The 23,944-nt window shown below is 45.2% G+C and overlaps 2 protein-coding genes across 4 annotated transcripts in view; one reads left to right on the top strand and one right to left on the bottom strand.

Annotated features, from left to right (window-relative positions):
* TMEM192 (transmembrane protein 192) overlaps positions 1–3,403 on the bottom strand; it is a 103,121-nt gene extending 99,718 nt beyond the window's left edge. Inside the window, 1 exon segment of the mRNA XM_075847286.1 lies at positions 3,137–3,403. Coding sequence (XP_075703401.1) covers positions 3,137–3,166 — 30 coding nt within the window. The 5' untranslated portion in view covers positions 3,167–3,403.
* KLHL2 (kelch like family member 2) overlaps positions 2,886–23,944 on the top strand; it is a 225,830-nt gene continuing 204,771 nt past the window's right edge. Inside the window, exons 1-2 of one of the 3 annotated variants that reach the window (XM_075860272.1) lie at positions 2,886–3,009; positions 14,999–15,101. In XM_075860272.1, the coding sequence (XP_075716387.1) occupies positions 15,076–15,101 (26 nt within the window). In that variant the 5' untranslated portion in view covers positions 2,886–3,009; positions 14,999–15,075. Of the gene's footprint in view, positions 3,010–3,225; positions 3,343–3,579; positions 3,736–14,998; positions 15,102–23,944 lie in introns of those variants that run through there. The other 2 variants (XM_075860275.1, XM_075860273.1) reach the window with 2 other exon arrangements.

Raw genomic sequence — 23,944 nt, 5'->3', positions numbered from 1 at the left:
CGTCTCCCGGCGGCGCCTAATCGGCTTCCGTAATGGCAGAGCAGGAGGCCATTGTGTCTCCTGTTGCCATAGCAGTAATCGCCAGTCCTGATTGCCTGTCAGGGCTCGCGATCTGCTAGTAACCGCTAAGATGCAGCAATCGCTTTCCATTGCTGCATCGAAGGGGTTAATGGCAGGGATCGGAGCTAGCTCCGGTTCCTGCCGCTACAGGTGGATGTCAGCTGTAACATACAGCTGACTTCCACCGCTGATGACACCGGATCAGCTCCTGAGCCATCTTGCCGGCAGCTACGGAAGCCGATCAGGCTCCGCCGCCGGACGGATCTTGACCGGCTTCCGTGCTAGGCAGACAAGGAGGCCAGTATTAGGCCCTGTTCACACTGAGTTTTTTTGACGAGTTTTTTTACGCAGAAACCGTGCCGCAAAACTCCTCAAAAACCGCCCGAAAACGCCTCCCATTGATTTCAATGGGAGTTGGACAAGTTTTTTTACCGCAAGTAAAAAAAACGCGGCGCAGTAAAAAGAAGCGTCATGACCCATCTTGAGGCGGTTTCCGCCTCCAAAACCACATTTCAATCAGTCAGAAAGAGGTAAAAACTGCCTCGACGAGTTTTTGTCAAACCACTGTGCAAAAACCAGGGGTTCCGATGAGCTGCAAACACCTTAAGTGCAGCACTCGCGTTTGAGCGCTGCACTTAAGGGGTTAATGGCAGGGGATCGAAGCCAATTTCGGTCCCCACCATTACAGCCGGATGTCAGTTGCAAGATACCGCTGAGATCCAGCGATGTTGGCACCGGCTCAGCTTCTGAGCCGGTGTCAAACATTTGGCGTATAGATACGGCAATTTGTGGGAAGTCAAGGCTTTCCATGGCGTACCCATACGGCAAATGTCGGGAAAGGGTTAAGGTCTAAAATAGGCTTGTCATTAAGGGGGCTTAAAAGGCGGGAAGGAAAAAACTAAAAAAACAAAAAGAAAACCATTGGCTGTGCTTAACGCCTAAGGCCCCATGCACACGAACGTGCTTTTGCGGCCGCAATTCCCTCTAAAATCCACGGGAGAATTGCGGCCCCATTAATTTCTATGGGGCCATGCACACCACCGTAGTTTTTATGGTCTGTGAATGGCCCGGGAGCCCGCACCACAGAAAGAACGGCTCGTGGCTGACAGTCCACTTCCAGCCGACCCGAAAACCACGGCCGTGCACATGGCTACGGTCGTGTGCATGAGGCCTTAGTGCCCACCAATACGCCTTTTCACGGCGGTCACTAAGGGGCCTTAGGCTAGGCCACCACCTTGTCACGTGGGCCACTCTAAGCCCTGCCCGGGTGTCCCGGGCAGGCTGGAGCCGGGGCTCAGAGGTCTGATTACAGCCGGGCTCCTGCTCCAAAGCCCGCGATCAAAGTTTACTTCGATCTCGGCCGTTTAACCCGTTAAATGCTGCGGTCAATAGCGACCGTGCCATTTAACTGGTTTACAGAGGTGGGGGAGCTCCCTCTCTCACCCATCTGTAGCCTGCAAATGCAATCGCAGGTCTCCAATGGTGTGTCATGGCAGCCGGGGGCCTGATAAAAGCCCCCAGGTCTGTCCTGGGCATATGCCTATTAGGACGTGCCAGAGGCACATCCTAATAGATTGCCTGTCACTGACTGTATACCAAAGAATTATAGCAGCGATTTGAAGATCGCATAGTAAAGTCCCCTAGTGGGACTAAAAAATAAGTAATGTGAAATAAAAATTAAAGTAACTTCCCCATGAAAAGTGGTTTTGTTTAGTAAAAGTGTAAAAAAAGAAATAAAAGTACACATATATGGTATCTCCGCGACCGTAATGACTCAAACAATAAAGTTAATGTAATTTAAGCTGCAAGGTGAACACCGTAAAAAAAACACATACGTAAAAAACAATGGCGAAATTGCTATTTCTTTCTATTGCCCCCCCAAAAACGTCACAATAAAAGCTAATCAAGAAGTCCCATGCACCCCAAAACAGTACCAATCAAAACTACATCTCGTCCCGCAAAAAAAAAATCACTACAAATCGACGGTAAAACAAAAAAAAATACGGCTCTTGGAAAGACGATGCAAAAACAAATAATTTTAGTTCAAAAGTGTTTTTATCGTGCAAAAGTCCTAAAACATAAAAAAAACTACACGTTATCGTTGTAATCGTAACGACCCATAGATGAAAGGTAACGTTATTTACGCCGCACAGTGTACGGCATCAATTTCAAAACACATAGAACAATGGTGAAATTTTAGTTTTTTTTCTATTCCCACCAAAGAAAAGTAAAAAAACAAACAAAAAAAAACTTATATTACCCCAAATGGCACCATTATAAAAGTACAACTAATCCCGCAAAAAACAGCCAACAGAAAAAAAAAAAAAAGGAAAAAGTTAGAGCTCTTTGAAGGAGACTATAGAAAAATAAAAAAAAAATTAATTAGGCTGGTCACTAGGGGGTTAAACAATTGTTTTACTAGCAAAAGTAACCACATAGTATAAGTGAAACCACAATATATTCTAAGGCCCTGTTCACACTGAGTATTTTGACAAGTTTTTTGGCGTGGAAACCGCTCCGCAGCTCTTAAAAAAACTTCTGAAAATGCCTCCCGTTAATTTCAATGGGTGGCGGAGAAAGCATATTACGCAGAGTTTTTTTGCCCGTAGCGCTCAATGGGCGTGAGCGAAAATCGCGGCACACGGCGTGCAGGAAGATCAAAATCTGCCTCAAAATCCCAAACGGAATTTTGAGGCAGAATTTTCCTCATGCAAAAAACTCCATGTGAACACAGCCTTACATTATAAACGTGCGCACAGATACCCGCCCTCTGATACACGTGACCAAAGGCTTCTTGCATTCAGAAACAGAACGTAGTGAACTGAGAGCAACACAAACCCTGAGAGCGAGGTCACGTGACGGGGCAGTCACGTGATACAGAAGCGCCGTGTTCTATTCCGTGACACCGATAGTATACAGATATCACCCGGGACGTGAGGACTACGCAGAGTACGATATACACGTTATACATTGCGGTTTCTGGACCGTTCCCTTACATAACGCCACTGTAACCTCATTTCTCTGAACCTCCCCATGCGTCGTTAGCTGTGGGGCTCACACGCACTAGTGCACTTACATCCAGCAGCAGCCTGCGAGCCCTGTCCATCCTTCTGATGCAGTCACGTTGGATTTCATGAAGTTCTCAGCAGGGCTCCTATATTCTGTGTGTGCGGTGTCGCAGCCCTCCCCTTCCTTCTAGCTTTTTACATTTCCTGTCCCCGGCAAACACTTCCCTCAGTTGCTCCGTTCTAGATGTTGATGAGAACCGCGAAATACAGAGAGGTGGTAACACAGAGCAGAGCGGGCACCTCATGTGCAATACCCCATATAGGCAGGGGAATGAGGGCTATTACATGGGGGGGATAAGTTTGGCGCCACGGTTCTGTGAAGATTAATTTAGGGAATAGCAGTGTAGTTATAGAAATGTTCTGCAGTTACCCATAGCAACCAATGAGGTTGCTGCTTTCATTTTTCAAGTGGCTCCAAAACATTGAGCTGGACCGTTCTTTCTATTGGCAATGGCCCTACTTTTACCCTGAACTGCTTTCAATGTTGCTCCCCTTTGGGTTTATTAGAATAATTCCTGTTGTGGACTGGAGGCTTCTGAAGATCTTCAGGGCTCTGGGTAACTCGACATTCACCACGGTTGGGCCTCGTGCACACGGCCATGTTCGGGTGTGTTCACGTCCCATTGCATCTGTTTTTTTGCCTCTCGATGATTAAGACTTCTCTAAAAATGTATTGGGCTTCTTTCACACTACCGTAAGTATATGTTTAACTCTCTTCTGTGAGAGAAAGAGGATTGAAAAATTTAAATGGAATTAACTGTTCCGTTAGAAACCCCATTCATTTCAATGGTAATTCTTTTGTTTCAGTTGCTTTCCATTTGTCTCCGTTCGCTTTGTTTCCGTTTTTTTTTTCTTTGAAGGAAGAAAAAGTGAAGTCCGCTTTTGTTTTCTTGAAAAAACAAACCTAGTGAACGGAGACAAACGGAGAGCAACTGAAACAAAAAAATTACCATTAAAATAAATGGTAATTTTGACAGAAACAGTTGCTTTCCGTTTAATTTTTCGATCCTTGCTTCCTCTGACAGAAGAGAGTTAAAGTAACGCTAGTGTAAACTTAGCCGTAGTTGCCATTAGACGTTTTTTAAAACTTTTTTTTACTACAAAACCATCGGTGGTTGTCATCCGTTTTTACCACAAGGGTCCACCAAAAAGGTTGTCTAGGGTCTGAAAATGTGCCAATTTTATCATAGTGGTGCATAGCTTGTGATAAATGGGATACATGATAGATTAGATACACTTTGTGTACTTGTCATTTCACAAAACTTCTGACGTGATCCTGTCATGTCCTGGCGCTACACTGAAGTCTGACTCGCACGTTGTAATGTCACGTGAGTCATTTGGTGCAGCGCCGGCGCCAAACACTAGCCCTAACTTCAGGGAGGAGCTAGTTTTTGGCGCCATTACAGCTACCCAATTCCATCTCCTACCCACACCACACAGGAATTGCTGCTTCTATTCACACTACAGAATCCGGATGTCGGCCGTTTTGTATCCCCTCCGTGTCCATGTTTCCGTTTTTGACAGTAGATTGTGACCCGTTTTGCATTCGTTTTTCACTGTTCATTTTAAAAACGGATGAATTTCATTTGTAGATAATGCCACAGTGCCTTCTGTCGGTAGTGACACACCCTCTCCTGTAGATAGTGCCGTCTGTATATAGTGCAACCCATGCCGAGTGGAATGCCCAGCCAAATCATTGCCGATGCTCTGGCTGGGGATTCTGCTCCTGGAGGAGCACCTGATGTCAATGTCGATACATGTTAGTGACGTCAATGTCCATACGTGTATGTAGTTAGCGCCATTGGGGCCCCCTCTAGGAGCAGGATCCCCGGCCAGAGCGTCGGCAACACTCTGGCCAGAGATTCCACTCCAGGAGGATCCCCTGACGTCACAGTCCATATATGGACAGGGACTCCCTCTATCAGCGGAATGAATCCTCGGCCAGAGCGTTGCCGATGCTCTGGCTGGGGATTCCGCTCCTTGAGTAGCCCTGAGCGTCACTATCCATATATGTATAGTGTCGTCAGTGGCTCCTCCAGGAGCGGAATCCCCGGCCAGGCCCTCGTCCTGCAAAGCCCTTTAAAGGTTATGCACACCTTTTGAAAGCCTTTTTTTTTTTTTTTTTTTTTTTTTTTAAATCCCTTCCCTCTTTGGGCACTTTTGACCTTCCTGACAGAGCCTCATTTTTCAAATCTGACATGTTTCACTTTATGTGGTAATAACTCCGCAATGCTTTTACCTATCCAAGCGATTCTGAGATTGTTTTCTCGTGACACATTGGACTTTATGTTACTGGCAAAATTTGCCCGATACATTCAGTATTTAATTGTGAAAAACACCAAAATTTAGCGAAAAATTTTAAAAATTAGCATCTTGGCCATGTCTTGCGTCTGTGTCCCCAGAAGCCAAAAAACTCCAACGCCTAGGATTGGTTGGAGAGACAACTCTGGGCGACCCTCATTTGGCAGAGAACTCTCCTCCAAACTGTCCATCCCTGTGACTATTGTCGCTGGCGAGAGACCCCATCTGGTCTCTGCCTATCTGGACTCTGGCTCTGCAGCCAATTTTATACGCAAAGACCTTGTGGATCTTCACTTGCCCACTACCCTTCTGAAGAAGCCGTTGATCGTTGCCTCAGTAGATGGAAGGCTGCTGCCCGACCCAATATTGTCTGTAACCAAACCGCTGAGGATTCAAGTGGGAGCCCTTCATTCTGAGCTGATCTCCCTGTTTGTCCTACCCAAGGCCGTCAACCCCGTGCTGCTGGGTTTGCCTTGGCTCTGTTTACAGGCCCCAGTCCTGGATTGGAACTCCGGAGAGGTTCTCCAGTGGGTTCCCAAGTGCCTCAACCGCTGTCTTGGGGCATATCCATCCGCTTCAGCCTGTTCCGCGTCAGTCATTGGCAGGGTTGCCCTCTTGCTACTCTCAGTTCTCGGATGTCTTCGACAAGGAGGCAGAGACGTTGCCACCACATCGAGCGTATGATTGTCCTATTGACTTGGTTCCTGATTCGTCCCCTCCTCGCGGTAGAGTATACCCTCTCTCCTTACCTGAAACCCAGTCAATGTCTGCCTATAATAAGGAGAATCTAGAGAGGGGCTTCATACGCAAATCCTCATCCCCGGCCGGGGCTGGGTTTTTCTTTGTGAAAAAGAAAGACGGATCCCTCCGACCCTGCATTGACTACCGGGGTTTCAACCAGATCACGGTAAAGAACAGATACCCATTGCCTTTAATTTCTGAACTGTTTGATCGCATACAGGGGGGCAATTTTTTTTTCCAAAGTAGACCTGCGGGGGCCCTACAATCTGATCCGGATTCGTCTGGGTGACGAGTGGAAGACGGCATTTAATACACGTGATGGGCATTACGAATTCCTGGTTATGCCCTTCGGCCTGTGTAACGCCCCTGCGGTTTTTCAGGAATTCGTGAATAACATTTTCTATTATCTCCTCTATGTCTGTGTTGTATCTCGATGAAGTTTTGATTTTTTTCCCCAGATCCAGTAACTCATCAGAGACATGTTCGCCAACTTTTGCTTCGATTAAGGGGAATCACCTTTATGCCAAGCTGGAGAAGTACGTGTTCGAGAGAAAGTCTCTACCCTACCTGGGCTATATCATCTCAGATCAGGGCCTTAAAATGGATACTGAGAAGGTAAAGGCTTTCTTGGAATGGCCATGCCCTCAAGGTATAAGGGCCATATAGCGCTTTCTGGGATTCGCCAACTTCTACCGGCTGTTCATTCCCAACTTCTCACTGACAGCCCCCATCTCCACACTCCCCAAAAAGGGCATGAATGCTAAGGTGTGGACTCCAGAAGCAGAGGCCGCGTTCAAGAGATTAAAGAAGGCCTTCACGTCAGGCTGAATCCTTCATCATCCTGATGTGTCCCTACAGTTTTCGTTGGAGGTGGATGCCTCCTCTGTTGGTGCTGGATCAGAGAGGCTCCAAAGGCAAGACTGTGGTATGTGGCTACTACTCTAAGCTTTTTTTTCTCCTGCAGATTGCAACTACTCTATTTGGGATAGGGAGTTACTGGCCATCAAGCTGGCTCTTCAGGAGTGGAGACACCTACTAGAAGGCGCAGCTCATCCAATCCTGGTCTTCACGGACCACAAGAACTTCACCTATCTCCAGACGGCCCAACTGCTGAACCCTCGTCAGGCCAGGTGGTCGCTGTTCTTCGCTTGTTTCTAGTTTGAGCTCCACTACCGCCCTGCCGACAACAATGTGAGGGCCGATGCCTTGTCTAGGTCATTCGAGACAGAGGACACTGTAGAGTCCCCACAGAATATTATTGACCCTTCCTGCATCATCTCTGTCAACCCTCTGCAAGTTGGAGACATTCCTTAGGGAAGGACCTTTGTACGTCTGGCAGACAGAGGAAGAATCCTCCGCTGGGGACACAGTTCCAAGCTGGCAGGTCACGCGGCTGCCTGTAATACCCGAGACCTAATTGCCTGTCAGTTCTGTTGGCCTACGCTGCCCAAAGACGTCACGGATTTTGTCTCCTCCTGTACGGTGTGCGCAGCAAATAAAGTTGCCCAGTCCAGACCAGCTGGTCTGCTCCAGCCACTGCCTGTGCCCGATGCCCCCTGGCGACATATTGCAATGGACTTTGTCACAGATCTGCCTCTCTCTGCTGGATGCAGTGTGATCTGTGTGGTGGTGGACCGATTTTCCAAGATGGCTCATTTTGTTCCACTGACTGGTCTGCCTTCTGCTTCCCGACTGGCCGGCCTCTTCATTCAACACATCTTTCGTCTGCACGGCTTGCCTCTGCATATTGTCTCGGATCCAGGGGTCCAGTTCACCTCAAAGTTCTGGAGAGCACTCTGCGGTCTCCTCGGTGTAAAGTTGGACTTCTCCTCGGCCTACCATCCCCAGTCCAATGGTCAAGTCGAGAGGCGTAATCAGATTATGGAGAACTATCTGCTGCACTTTATCTCCAGGCAGCATGATGACTGGGTGCAGCTGCTTCCTTGGGCTGAGTTCTCTTATAACAACCATACTAGTGAGTCCACTACCTCCAGCCCGTTCTTCATTGTCCTATGGCCAACATCCACCTATACCTCTTCCTGTTTCCACTATGTCCATGGTGCCTGCAGCTGACTCTACCTTCAGGGACTTTATGCAGATATGGCAGCAGACCCGATCTTCTATTCTGCTGGCGGTCGACCGCATGAAGAAAAAGGCATACACTAGAAGACGAGAACCTCCCCAGTTTCTTCCAGGTACTAAGGTCTGGCTGTCTCCCAAGAATATCCGGCTGAAGGTGCCATCTTGCAAGTTTGCCCCCAGGTTCCTCGGACCCTCCGAGATCCTGCTGCAAATAAATCCTGTCTCTGCCACCCTCAAGATCCAAAACTCCTTCCATGTCTCCCTGCTGAGGCCTGTGGTCTTGAACCGCTACTCCAGGACTTCTAGTTCCGCAGTGGCAACTGGCGGCTCCTCAGGGACATTCGAGGAAAGGGAGATCCTGGCCACCTAGAGAGTAGGAGGAAGGACGTTTTATTTGGTCGATTGGAGGGGATTTGGTCCAGAGGAGAGGTCTTGGGAGCCAGGGGAGAACATCAATGCTCCTGTCCTCATTAAGAGGTGTCTCTCCCGCTCTGGCCCCAAGAAGAGGGGGGATACTGTAACGTCTAAGGCCGCGGACCGTCATCCTGACTTACCCTCTGATGACCACTGCCATGGACGAGTGAGTTCCTGGCGGCATCTCCCTCCTGAGAGACGCCGGCACTCACTTCCTGGTCAGGACACTGTCGCTCGCAGGGCGCGCGCACCCGTGTGTGCACGGCCTTAAAGGGCCAGTACGCGCACAGTTGCAGAATACTGCAATTAGCCCAGAATGCTTCAGGACTATAAAGGGGCTCTGCTCTCTCGATCCTTGCCTGAGCGTTGTGTTACCTTAAGTTTGTCTGACGGACCAAATCTGTGGAAACCCCCCCCCAATAGTCATCCCATTTGGGAAACTACACCCCTAAGGGAATTTATCAAGGTATAGTGAGCAGGCTTTTTGCTGAATTTAGTGGAATTGTGCTGTGAAATTGAAAATTAAATTTTCTTCTGATCAAACGTGGACATTTTTACAAGGAAAAAGGGAGAAGAAGCCCCCCAACATTTGAAAAGCATTTTCTTCTGATTACGGAAATACTCCATATGGGGGTCATAAACTGCGGTTTGGACACTCGGCTGGGCTCAGAAAGGCAGAAGCGCTACTTGGCGTGCAGATTTTGCTGGCTTGGTTTTTGGGCGCCATGTTGCATTTGCAAAACCCAGAGGTACCAAAGTATAGTGGTAGCCACCAAGAAGTGACCCCATTATGGAAACTTCACCCCTCAAAGCATTTATCATTTGCCTGGACATATGACAGGGCTCAGAAGTGAAGAGCACCATGCACATTATTTTGGCGATTTTCACTTCATTGGCCCACAATTGCAGGGCTCTGAGTTCAAATAGTAAAACAAATCCCCAAGTAGTGACCCCTATTTTGGAAAGTGCACCCCTTAAGGGGTGTAGTGAGCATTTTGACCCCACAGGTGTTTTTTCATTAGAAATTAATGGGCAGTGGATGGAGCAAATTAAAAATTGCAATTTTCCACTGATATGCCATTTTAATGCACAATATGTTGTGCCCAGTTTGTGCCACCGAAGACAAATACCTCATGAAATGTTAAGCGGGCTCTCCCGGGTATAGCGATGCAATATATGTGGACGTAAACTGCTATTTGGGCACGCTGTCGGGTTCAGAACGGAGGGAGCAGCATTTGGAGGGCAAATTTTGCTTGATAATAGTTCTGTTTGGGGTATTGCTGATATTTCACTTTATATGTATACAGTGCCCACCAAAAGTTCCGGAACACCCTCATATCTTTTGAACGGCTCGAGGTAGAGGGTTGAAGTTTAGTGGGATTTAATGGGGTCATAAAATCTACCAGTTAACGCAAAAAAACAAAACACACCCACCCCCTTGGGGGGGGGGTCAGCAAATTCTTAAATGGCACGGAGGTCGAGTGGGCGATCATTTGAAAGCTCTTTTCAAGGCAAAAACGATGCTGCAAACGATTTTGATAGGATTGTTTTTTCGCTGAGATATTTAACGTTAAAGTTATCATCTTCATTATCGGCTACCGCCGGTGTTAGCATTACCAGAAATGTACCGCGCGGAGGTCGCACGGTCGGATTTACATCTCATCGGGGTGCTAGATTAATGTCCCCTTGCCTCTCACACGTGTGTGTGTGTGTGTGTGTGTGTGTGTGTATGTATGTATGCATGTGTGTACACTAGGGTGGTCCTTAGTTAAAGGGAATTTTCCGAAACTTAATATTTTGCTGCTCCCACCCCCTAATCCTGTTCCAATCAACAAAAAAACTGGCTGTACAAAACTTCAGCTCAATCAGACACCTGCTAGGCGACCCTCAAACGCCTTGAAGTTGGAACATATTATTTAGAGAACTGTTGCTGCGGTTGCTGATATTTGCTGAATGATGACAGAGGAATTTTCACTGTTGTCACCACCATCACTGTTTTGGCTGCTTGATGTTAAATCATCATTTTTTGATGTAGCAAGCTGATGAGTAGCAAAATGTTGTTCCGTTTCTTCATAAGTCCTTTTTTTTTCCTGGCAGTTTTCATTGCAGTGCGCTGCTCTTTCTCCTTTGTGTTTTAGTTTTTGATCTACACCAACCATGGAGCCTGGTCATCCTTTTTGGCGCTGAAGCATTAAGAAATTCTTATCTTCATTTTTCATCTGTCCCAAAGCATCTGAATGAGCTATGTCAAAGAGATCGTGCATCATTTCCACAAAAATATATATTTATTTTTCCTTGCCTGTAGTTCTAGTCAAATTTTTCTGTAAACCTTTCCATTCATCATGGAGTTTGAGTAACTTATCAATGCAGTGGTCAGTTCTTCTAGTAGGAATTCGTCGTTTTTGCCAAAAAATGGAAAACTCTTAAATCACCAATGCTGAACTTTCCTTCGTTGTAAGATTTACAACTCTTACATGCAGAAAAAAACACCTAAAACTTGCCGGTTCGAAGGTAGTTTGGCTCTGATTTGATTGGAAATGTAGCCAACAAGAGAGACATAAAAATCTTTCCTTAACCCCTTAATGACCGGGCCATTTTGCACGTTAATGACCAAGGATTATTTTTTGTTTTTTCACGGTCGCATTCCAAGAGTCGTAACTCTTTTTTTATTCCGTCGACATAGCCGTATAAGGGCTTGTTTTTTGCGGGACGAGTTGTATTTTGTAATTGTACCATTTTTAGATGCATATAACATATTGATTAACTTTTATTAACTTTATTTTAGGAGAGAATTGAAAATAAGCAGCTATTCCAGCATTAATTTTCACGTTATAAATTTACGCCGTTTACTATGCAGCGTAAATAACATGTTAACTTTATTCTATGGGTCGGCACGATTACAGGGATACCAAATGTGTAAAGGTTTTATATGTTTTTTCTACGTTTGCACAATAAAAACCCTTTTAGAAAAAAATTACTTGTTTTTGCATCGCCGCGTTCCAAGAGGCGTAATTTTTTTATTTTTCCGTCGATGTGGCCGTACGTGGGCTTGATTTTTGTGGGACAATGTGTAGTTTTCATTAGTACTATTTTGGGGTACATAGGACTTATAGATGAACTTTTATTTTATTTTTTATGGGGGGAATGGGAGAAAAGAGAGAATTTTGCCGTTGTTTTTTGCGTTTTCTTTGGACGCCGTTCATCCGGCGGTTTAATTAATGTGTTCATTTTATTGGTCAAGTTGTTACGATCGCGGGGATACCATATATGTGTATGTGTGATTTGTTTTGACCGTTTTATTAAATAAAACCACTTTTTGGGGCAAAAAAGTAGTTTTATTTGACTTTGACTGTAATTTTTTTTTATTTTTTTTTTCACAAACTTTATTTAACGGTTTTACTTTTTTTTTTTTAGTCCCACCAGGGGACTTCACTATGCGATATGCCGATCGCATATATAATGCTTTGGTATACTTCGTATACCAAAGCATTATTGCCTGTCAGTGTAAAACTGACAGGCAACCTGTTAGGTCATGCCTCTGGCATCGCCTAACAGGCAGATGCTGAAGACAGACCTGGGGGTCTTTGTTAGACCCCCGGCTGTCATGGAAACCCGACGGCGACCCGCGATTTGTTTGCGGGGGCGCCGATCGGGAGACAGAGGGAGTTCCCCCCTCTGTCAAACACATTAAATGCCGCTGTCACTGTTGACAGCGGCATTTAATGGGTTAAACTGCCGGAATCGGCGCGTGCTTCGATTCCGGCAGTTGCAGCAGGAGCCAGGCTGTGTATAACAGCCGTGCTCCTGCCGCTGATCGCGTGGGTAAACTGTCAGTACCCGCGCGATCACAGGACGGATATATCCGTCCTCCTGCGCGAACTAGCAGCTGCTGAGGACGGATATATCCGTCCTTCGGCGTTAAGGGGTTAAAGAGACTGTGTTGCCAGCAAAACATGTTTTTGTTTTTTTTAGTTAAACAATTAGTGTGTAGGTGATTAAACATTGTTCTAATTTTTTTTATTTTTTTCACGAGTCAGGAAATATTATAAATTGGATTCAATTTATAATATTTCCCAGCACTGGTCACTAGATGGAGCACTTCCCAAAATTGCAGCATTGCATGTGGTAAAGCAACCACATTGCTTTTATGCTGCAAAATTGGGAAAAAAATCCCTCGCTCTAGTGAGCTCTCAGAATCCCCCCCTCCTTTATCCTGGCTGGTGGCGGGAGAAACGAGGGGTTTGAACGGTCTAACCTCCTACACTGTGTGTCGCCATTTTTTGAGCTAACACACAGTGTAGAAGGTTTACATACACTAGTAAAACACACTGAAACACGAACATACATAGAAATCACTTACCTGCTCCAGTCGCCGCCGCTCCCTCCGGTCCGTCTGCTGCCGCTGCTCCATGTGCACAAGTCCGAAAGCCGCGACCGGAAGTAGTAATCTTACTGCCCGGCCGCGACTTCCGGTCCACAGGAAAATGGCACCGGACGGCGCGCATTTCAAATCGGACTGTGTGGGAACGGCGCATGCGCCGTTCCCACACACACGGCGTACACCAAAGTGGATGGAACGGGCCCCGTTCGCAGTCCCTATGGGACTGGAGCTGCCGTATTCCATGTCTGTATGTGTCGTTAATCGACACATACAGAAATGGAAAAAAAAATGGCAGCCCCCATAGGGAAGAAAAAGTGTAAAAATAGAAAAAAGTAACACACAAATAAATATAAACTTTTTTAATAAAACCCTAACATAAAACTGATATAAAAAAAAAAATGTTGGTGACACTGTTCCTTTAAAGGGGTTGTCCGAGATTTTTTTATTTTTTTCTTACTTTTACAACCACATTGCACATGTTTACAATTTCTTAATATACTTACCATTGCAATCTTGCTTCGGTTCTCCGCTCTGGCTGCTTTTTCCTGCTCATCACATGACCTCCGACGTCCCGTTTTCAGCCTCCTCCACTGTCGTGTCGTATACCCATCACATGGTCTCGAACGGTATATGACGTCTCGTTTCTGCGGGTGCTTGTTCTTTAGTGCCCGCTTCCTATCTAGTTGTTCACTGTGATTTTGGACGGCACCTGCGAATTACTATCCTGGTCTACTAGGTATAATTTCTGCAGTGGCACATTTATTTTTTTAAAACTACATACAGGAATACAGAGCACTGCCAAAGCCTACACATGGTAGGCTTCAATAAGGGGTTATCAAACATGTGGCACATGGGCCACATGCAGGCCTTGAGGCTGTTATCTGCGGCCCGCTGGACCGTTTCTCCCTAGGGAGAGGACAGAGCAGAGCCAAGGAGGAGCCTCAGAATGCTAGTATAGGCTCAGCTCCGATGTCAGGGGATTCCAGAGTCCCGGAGCAGATCCTATAATAGTATATCGTATAAGATTACTGTCTGCTGGGTTCCTGTATCTAAGCCTACATTGTGTTAGGCTTAGATACAGGGTCTAACAAACCGTGTCACACATGGACCCTGTATCTAAGCCTAACACAATGTAGGCTTAGATACAGCACCCCAGAAGACAGTATTTTTATTATTGTATGAGATTACAGTGTTACAATAGCAGAGGGGACGTGAGTGGAGAGAGACAGGAGATAGAAGAGGGTTGCCATAGTAACGATCGACATCCTCACGATCACATCATGCCAATGGCTAATAAAAAGCATATATCTATACTGTACTGTGTGAACACATCCCCATTCTGGTCATACACATAGAATAGCTGTCGGACAAACAAGCTCACCTGCCCTCCCCATAACCATGCATGCTCAGATAAGTTGAGTTCCAATAGGGAGGAGATACTCCTGGCAGCCCTTATCTACTGGGAAGCACAAGATTGTTCCTTCCTTTTTTTTTTTTTTACCCCAAAGGCAGTTGATAGGTGTCATTTGGGTTTTCCTATAAACATTAGGTTGCCAGCCCATCCATGGCATGTTGAACTGGCATTTATCTTATGTGTATGGCTAGGTTTAGGTGCTCTATGTACGGAGCTATTCTCTTCCAGTAAAACCTCTGTATGAAATCAAAGGCATACAGAGGTACAATAAGGTGCATGAGCGCATAGGCTGCATTTGTAAATGCCGTTCGTTCCATGTGCTAGTTCCGTCTACTTTTTTGTGTCAAAATTGGATCAGATCCCATTGGAGATTTGCAAGGAGACTTTTCCCAATTGTTTCCTGCTTCCACCTAATCTATTCTGAGCCCATTTTTGGCGCAAAATCGATGGACCTGTCATGGACCACAAAATCCTGCAACTAGTAGCTCAGGGATCAAGCTTCTTTCTTAATGCCTAATTTTTCACTCTTTATTTTAGTTATAAACAAGACAAGTCTAACAAGAAAGAAGAGGAGTCGAGGAAGGTTTTGGCTTTGTTGTTCATTTCGATTTTTCATGGATAAATCTACTATTGAAAACAGGTACTTTTTTTTTTTGCAGTGCTACATCGTAGTTATAAAGTTAAAAGCTTTAAAAGGCATTTTTAACATAAAACATTATTGGTGCGCTCTGATATGGGTGAAATCCATGGCTAAATTCACTGCAAAATCCTCCATGCCTGCAGCAGAAGTTTTCTGCTGCGAATGAACAGCCATTCTCAATAAGGGCCTGTCCACATCACATTTATTCTCTCTGCCGAGCATATTTGCTTGAATATCAAAAAAAGTTATTCAAACATATTCCTCAGCGTTTCTATTTAAATTAATAGGCCAAACATAGTCCAAAACTGGAATACGCTTCACCGCCTTTACATCAGTATACGCTTTTTTTCAGAGGACAGAATAGTCCTTCAAACCAAATGTAAGTTTGTCTTTTTATGCATTCTAGTCAATGGGTGACGTATGCAAATGTAAATCTTTACGTTTGCATATGTTAAACACATACTCTGCACAGGTCACAGAGCATGCCTAAAAGACTCTCCTAAAGAAGTCAATGGGTCATCTTCAGACAATTTTTTCCAATTGTCCATGTGGCTGCTGTAAAGCATATCTCTGAACAGCTATTAATAGGGCAGAGCAGCAGCTTAGGTAAGATGGCGGCCCCCATAATCATGTAAAAAAAATGAAAAAAAAAAATTACATTAAATCCGTAAATAAAAACAGATTAGAAAAAAAGATTGTGACACATTCCCTATTATATATTTTTCCTATTTACTACAATAACTTTTCCGCATATGATATTACTACATGCAAATGGATTAATTTTATTTTATTTTCTTAATATTTCTATAAATCAGTGTGTTCTGCCAACAATTTTTAATCTGGTTTTGCAGAAAAGTTACTGCCAGCATTGGCACCCATGTGTAATAGCCCCAGTACTGCAAACCACACAATTCACCTACCCAGCAAGCCAGCCTGTAACACAAGTAGCAACTCTTGAGTTATCAAAATTTCAGTTAGGCCCCATGCACACAACCGTAGAATTCGTCCATAATTATGGTCCCGTTCACTTCTATTGCCCACGGACTCCGCGTATATTTACGGGAAGGTGTGCGTGCCGTAGAAAGGCTCCGCAAAATATAGGACATATCCTATTTTATGCTTTTTATGGACCGTGCTCCCATACTTTATATGGGAGCATGGCCCGCAAATGCGGGCAGGTCGCCAACAGCGGCCGGTCGCGCCCGTAATCACTGACCGTGATTAGGGGCACGGTCGTGTACATGGGGCCTTACTTTGTATAAAATAATGCATTAATGTTTATAAATGGAACATCGCTTTGAAACTGTCCAATCAGCTATGGACCGTGCCACAGCAAGAGATGGAGAGGAGAGCGTGTGTGTGCGCGCACGCGGAGCTGTGCGCGTGTGCGCCCTCACTCACTTTTCAACTCTTGGCAGACGAGGACAAGACGGAGTTATCTCTCACGAGCGCACACGCTCTCCCCTCTCCAGCTCTTGCTGTGGCACTGTCCATAGCTGATTGGACAGTTTCACAGCGATGTTACACGCCTCCTTGCCATTACACGCCCCATTGACCGTTCAGTGGAATTATTTAAATATTGGGCGCCAAATATAACGGCACCGATATCTACATAAAGGAGGAGGGTAGGAAGCCCTGCCTATTACATGCTGCACTCTGCTGCACGTGGATGGGGAAAGGTTCTCTTTAAGCTCTATAGGCAGCGCTTAAAGGAACAGTGACATCACAAATTATTTTTTTATATGTTAAAGATGTTAGTGCTTTATTAAAAACGTTTATATTCATTTGTGTGTTTTTGTTTTACTTTTTCTTATTTTTACACTTTTTCTTCCCTATGGGGGCTGCCATTTTTTGTTCCATTTCTGTGTGTGTCGATTAACGACACATACAGACATGGAATACGGCAGCCACAGTCCCATAGGGACTGCGAACGGCTCCCGTCCCATTGACTGCAGTGTACGGCGTCTGTGTGGGAACTGCGCATGCGCCGCTCCCACACAGTCCTATTCGAAATTGGCGCCGTCCGGCGCCATTTTCCTGTGGACCGGAAGTCGCGGCCGGACAGTAATATTACTACTTCCGGTCGCGGCTTCCGGATTTATGCACTTGCACCAGCGACATCAAACGGAGCGGACGGGCCGGAGGGAGCCGCGGCGGCAGGAGCAGGTAAGCGATTTCAATGTATGTTCGTGTTTTGTGTGTTTACTACTGTATGTAAACCTACTACACTGTGGGTTAGCTCAAAAAATGGCGACACACAGTGTAGGAGGTTCAAACCCCTCGTTTATCCTGGCACTAGCCAGGATAAAGGAGGGGGGGATGCCGAGAGCTCACTAGAGCGAGGGCTTTTAACCCAATGTTGCAATGCTGCAATTTTGGGAACAGCTCCATCTAGTGACCAAAAATGGGTAGTATTATAAATTAGAAATTTATAATATTTCCTGGCTCGTGCAAAAAAAAAAAAAAAATTTGAACAATGTTTAATCACCCACACACTAAATGTTTAATTTTTTAAAAAAAAACATGTTTTTCTGGCAACACATTCCCTTTAACAGAGGATAGAAGGCAGACCTAGGGGCGTTCATTAGTCCCCCAGTATGCCATGACAACCATCGGCACCCCGTGACCATGTCCCAGGTGAGCTGATTGGCTGTCAGAGGAGGCCGACCCCCTCTCCTTCTAACAGCTTAGATGCTGCGGTCGCTATTGCCCGCTGCATCGAAGTGGTTAAACGGCCAGGAACAGTGCGATCGCTGTTCCTGGGCGTTTGCGTGAGGTGTCAGCTGTAATACAGAGCTGACACTCTCAGCATATGGATCGTATTCCGCGCGTGAGCCGCTCCATAATTCAGCCCCCGCACCATGACGTGCAGTTACGTCATGGTGTGTTAAGTGGTTATTGTGTTATTCAAAAAAAGAATGATATTTTAAAATACATGATAGTGTTGAACTTTTTTTTTTTTTGTCTTGTGCTTTGAAGTATAACTATTTGTGGAGTTTTTTTTTATCAGTTCTGTAGGGGGGGTTCTGTGGCGGAACGGGTGACGGTTACAGGCATTGTACCCAGATAAAGGTTAAGCCTGCCGCAAACCGTCGCACTCCCGCCATCCGGGTGCCATAGCTTAGATGGCGCCCGATGCTAGATGGGGATATGTCCCCTCAAACTGCATTACGTTATGTTTGATAACCAGTTGTTTTATATGGTATTGTATTCAGCGCTGCTTCAATGTCCTCCCCTCTAGAGTTAATCTTACACTGCAAGAGAATGAGTCACAGGCAGAGAGCGGGAACTTGTTTAATGTAAATAAGAAAAAGGAGGGGGCCTGTTTCCTGAGGGAGGGGTGAGTGAGGGATATCGTGGTGCTGTGAGAGAACTGAGTTAGTTGCTGCCCAGGAGAGGATGAGATAGCAGTGTGAGCTGCAGGCAGGGGCTGTCTACCTCCGAGATGGTACCTGACCTAGGGACAGTAATAGAGGACAAGTGCTGGAGTCCCATCTAACTAAGGAGGATCTGGAGACACCCCAAAGGATGAAAGGTACAGTGGAGAGACCCCATAGTGAGGTAGCCTGTCCCATCCAGCCCAGAGGGGAGAAGCAGCGATGCATTGGTTCTGTGTGTGTCTGTCCCTGTTAATAAACGCGCCGCTGTGGCTTGTCCCCTGTTAATCTGTGTCGCCTGAATCTATCGCCCACATTCTCTTGGCGTAAACCGACCCCCACTGACCCGGTTTCGCCACAGGTTCTAATACTCATGAGCACCTAGCCCAATTTATATATGTTTTGGAGTATTTTTATGTATGTTAGTTGTGTGTGAAGGAGGCCTAAAAGAACTGTTAAATCCTCCAACCTCTAATGATAATGAGATGACGCTATACAGTCTATACTTAAAAGCTAACCAGTAAGCTGTAGATTACCGCATGTGTCAGCCTATTGTGTCTGTCCTAGAGGCCAGTGTAAAAATATTTGTCATAAATACCTGATTTAAATGTCATGTTCTGATGCATTCTTTTTAACTAAACATGATCAAGTAATGCAATATTTTGCGACCTCAGGACAAAGTTTGGGATCACTTTTATCCATTTAAAGGGAACCTGTCACCTTGAAAATGCAGTCAAAGCTGTGGGCATCTCGCTCTGTAGGGAGGGCTGGTGCAGAGAACTGGGCCAGCTGAGCTCTTGCCTTCACAGTCTACTGGCAGAAGTCCTCCAGCACTGGAGGCAGCCCAGGGTTTTCCGGTAGGGTATTTACTCCGCTACAACGCCGAGAAATCAGAACACTGCTCCAGCGTTCTGGCTCTCAAACCGGGTATTCCCTTTGGGCAAGGAAATCCCTTAGGGTACTGAAGCAGGTTTTCTTCCAGTCTAGGAGCAGCAATGAAATGCGTGTATAGCAGTACTTTGTCCCTAGACTTCTGCAGAAGGATGCGCTAATGCGTTTGGGTCACTGAGCAGCATCGTAAAGGGCTACGGACCTTTTCTTAGAGCGTTTTTATCCTGCTTTTAAAAGGTCTTGAGTTTCTGTGGAGTCCCGCTTCTGTTTTTCTGCTGCTTTTCCTTTGGATCTGCTGTTTCAACAGCAATGTCTATTTTTCCAGATGCCCGTGGTAGCCCCTAGCCCATTATTTATGTCCCTGGTCGCACTATGCGGACGGAATACTTTTTCTAATAGGCATATTTAGATTTATTTGGATGCTGAATTGGTGTAGTGAGGCATAGACATCCCTCAGTCCAGACCTATGAAGGAATGTGGAATCTGTAACAAAAATTTATCATCCACCTGTAAGAAACCATTATGTCACAAGTATATGGAAAAGATTGTTAATGAGGATTTTTCTATTTTGTTTAAAACATTCGATACATAATCCGTGAAGAAATGGATACAACCACATCTCCAGATCTAGCCACCTTCCGTTTCATTCCTATGCCCATAGACCAATATTCTCGGAATCTGAACTGTAGGATGAAGTTGAAATCATCGCTAGCGCTGAATCAGATTCTTCAGATGACATTGCAGGCCCTCTGCTGTTCCTGTCAGAAGATACATAACAACCATGCCATGATGATGATAGAGGAATTTAAGGGGCCACGATCTATTCAAAGTCAAATTTTTAGGGTCTTGACTCCAGTAGAAAGAGTGTTTTTTCCCGGTTCATGAGAAAGTGAAAAAATTTAGTAATCGACAAATCCAGAAAATATATATATTTTTTTTTTATCTAGGGGTTTCAAAAGAAAGTATCCCTTTAGTTGATGACGACTCTACCCATTGGGATAAAATCCCGAAAGTACATGCTCCGGTTGCAAGAATATAAAATAGAACCTCTCTTCCCTTCCAAGGGAATCTGGCCACCCAAAAGTTTTCATGGGAATCCTATTAAATTCTCAGATCCAGGTTTCCTTTTTTCTGGTAGAGAAACAAGAGAATATAAGCATTCAGGTCTCTTCCTTTGGCCAGATCCAGTTCCATAAAAGAGATCATGTTCATTCTTGGCCTCTTCACCTCAGCCCTCTAGTGGGCTCAGGGCCCACTCCAGAGCTCTACTTGGATTCCTTCTATACTGTTGGGACTATCAGCAAAGCTGCATTTTGGGAAGCACGAAAGACCTTCGTTCCCACTCTCCAGGGAAAATTTCTAGGAGGAATAACAGACTAAGGCCTCATGCACACAAATGTATTTTTTTCCTCCCGTAAATACTGTTGTAAATACGGGTCCTTGGTCACATGTATTCGACCCGTATTGCACCAGTATTTACGGACCCGTGCCCGTAAATATGGGTCCAGTGACACCAGTATACCACCCGTATTTACGGGCACGTTTTCGCTGCAAAATTGCAGTGCACTAATTGGCAGCCCCTTCTCTCTATCAGTGCAGGATAAATGGAAGGGGCAGCCCTTTCCGCAGTAAAAGTAAAAGAAATTCATACTTACCCGGCCGTTGCCTTGGTGACGCGTCCCTCTCGTGACATCCAGCCCGACCTCCCTGGATGACGCGGCAGTCCATGTGACCGCTGCAGCCTGTGATTGGCTGCAGCGGTCACATGGGCTGAAACGTCATCCCAGGAGGCCGGACTGGAGTAAGAAGCAGGGAGTTCTGGGTAAGTATGAACTTCTATTTTTTTTACAGGTTGATCTATATTGTGATCGGAAGTCACTGTCCAGGGTGCTGAGAGTTACTGCCGATCGTTTAACTCTTTCAGCACCCTGGACAGTGACTATCCACTGACGTCACCTAGCAACGCTCCCGTAATTACGGGTGCACACACGTAGTCACCCGTAATTACGGGCGCCCCATATACTTCTATGGGCCTGCCCTTGCTGTAATTACGGCCTGAAATAGGACATGTCCTATATTTTTCAACGGCACCGGCACCTTCCCGTAAGCATACAGGGAGGTACCCATGGGCAATAGAAGTCTATGGGCCCGTAATTACGGCCCATGATTACGGGCATCTTTACGTTCTTGTACATGGGGCCTAATGGCACAACATGGAGTTTTAAGAAAAGATTATTCTGAATTTTTATTTAATGGGGAATACAAGTATTTACTAAAATATACATGTCAGATGACAGATCCTCTTTGAGTGTATGGAATGCTTTTTTTCCCTTCTCTGAATATAAGTCCTCCTCTTCTGAAATCACCGTGATGTTTGCATTCTTCAAGCAGGTTTTAAAACCTACACCCTTAAAGTCCAAGTGGCAGCTCTCAGCGCTTTTCTAGCCCAAAAGCGAGCAGACCATCCATAGGCGAGTCCTTTAAAATAATCCATCCACAGTTCCATGGTGGGATCGAGGAATGGAACTGTGGATGGTTTCTTTGAAAGCGCCTCAATGGGGATGGCCACTATCAAACCAAGAAATAAGTTGCCCTAAAAATATAAAATAAAGGAAAACACTAGGTTTTGTGTAAAAAGAAAACATTATTACATTTAACCGCTTCTTCATGTGCCCAAGTACCAGTTTAAGTCCTGTATACAGCGGGCTTGTGTGGGCAGGATTACATTGAACTGAAATTGAAGATTCCCAGCATGCTTACTGTGATGTTGGAAGCACCTCACGTCCGTCAGTAGTCGATGACGCATTTTGCCAATCACGTTCTTTACTGACTGCTTCAGCTGACAGCCCATATCTCTAGTGCTTGTATCAGTGCTGCAGCCCGTGACTGTTCTTATCCAAGTGCTAGTGTTATCAAGCCTCCCTTTGCCATAATAACGTTTCCAGTCATCAATAGGAATGGATAAATGGGAAGCGCAGGCAGGCAGACCTGCGGGGGAAAGCGCGTGAACACAGCAGAACACAGGTGGAGTTGGCTCTGGTACAAAGTAAAAGCGCAAACTCGAACTTATATCTAGAGCGCCATCTGTCTGCCCTGCTACTGACCAGTAGCGTCTTTCTACCTTTCCATTTGAATGAATAAGTAGAATTCTCCTACTCGTGAAAAGCAGGAAGGACAGATGGTAGATTCCATAAACTTCAGTGATCCTTGGGCTTATTAGGAAGAGATCGCAAGGGCCGCTTTTCAGAGAAGAGGGACAATTATTCCTCTTGTGAAAATGAAAAAATGTGGGGCTAAAACAAAGTATTGGAAAAAAAATGTTTCACGGCCCAAATCCATTAAATTTGTTGAAACCTCTGTGGTGTCAAAATGTTCTACGCCCCTAGTTCCTTGAGGGGTGTAGTTTCCAAAATGGAGTCACTATTCAGGGGTTTTCACTGTACTCCTACCTCAGGGGCTCTGCAAATGCAAAATGAAGATCATTCCAGCAAAATCTGCTCTCCAAAATCAAAACGACACTCCTCTCCTACTGAGCTCTGCTGTGTGTCCAAATAGCAATTTACAATCACATATGGGGTATTGCCGTAGTTTAGAGAAATTTCTCAACACGTTGTGGGTGCTTCTTTTCCTATTGCCCATTTTGAAAAAACAAATGTGGGGCTATAACCACGTATTATTGGGAAAAAAATATATATTTTTAAAATTTTTATGGCCTAATTCGAATAAATTTGCTAAAACAACTGTGAGGTCAAAATGCGCACTTCACTCCTATATGAATTGCTTGACGGGTGTGGTTTCCAAAATGGGTCCACTTTTCAGGGGCTTCCCCTGTACTGGTACCTAAGGGGCTCTGCAAATGCGACATTTTGCCGGTAAACCATTCCAGCAAAATCTGTGCTCCAGAGGCCAAATGGCGCTACTTCCCTTCTGAGCCCTAAGGTGTGCCCAAACAGCAGTTCACTACCACGTATGGGGTATTGTCGGAAGTGTGTCAGCGATTCACAGTATGGAGCAAGTAAGGAATGAAGGGGAAGCAACGCTCACTTGAGTGACGTGGCCCCTTTTAAAACAACTGATCGGCGGGGCTGCCGAGAGTCGGATCCCCACCGATCAGATATTGATGACCTATCCTAAGGACTCAGTATCACCTCCTTCCCTTCTACGCCCTGCCGTTGGTCCAAAAAGCAGTTTATTACCACATATGGTGTATTTACGTAAATCGGGAGAAATTGTTTTACAAATATTGGAGTGCTTTTTCAGTTCCGAAGTGGCTTTGAGGGCCTTCTATATTAGAAAGTCCCCATAAATCACCCCATTTTGAAAACTGCACCCTTCAAAGTATTCAAAACAGCATTCAGAAAGTGTTTTAACCCTTTAGGCGTTTCATAGCAATTAAAGCAAAGTAGAGGTGAAATTTACAAACTTCTTTTTTTTTTTTGCTAAAATTCATTTTAAAATAATTTTTTTCTGTACCACTGAATATTTTACCCGAGAAATGCAACTCAATATTTATTGCCCAGATTCTGCAGTTTTTAGAAATATCCCACGTGTGGCCGTAGTGTGGTAATGGACTGA

Source organism: Rhinoderma darwinii, chromosome 1, assembly GCF_050947455.1.
Source record: "Rhinoderma darwinii isolate aRhiDar2 chromosome 1, aRhiDar2.hap1, whole genome shotgun sequence".
Classification (NCBI taxonomy): domain Eukaryota; kingdom Metazoa; phylum Chordata; class Amphibia; order Anura; family Rhinodermatidae; genus Rhinoderma; species Rhinoderma darwinii.
The sequence above is the reverse complement of the archived record's forward strand: the minus strand, read 5'-3'. Positions and strand labels throughout refer to the sequence as shown.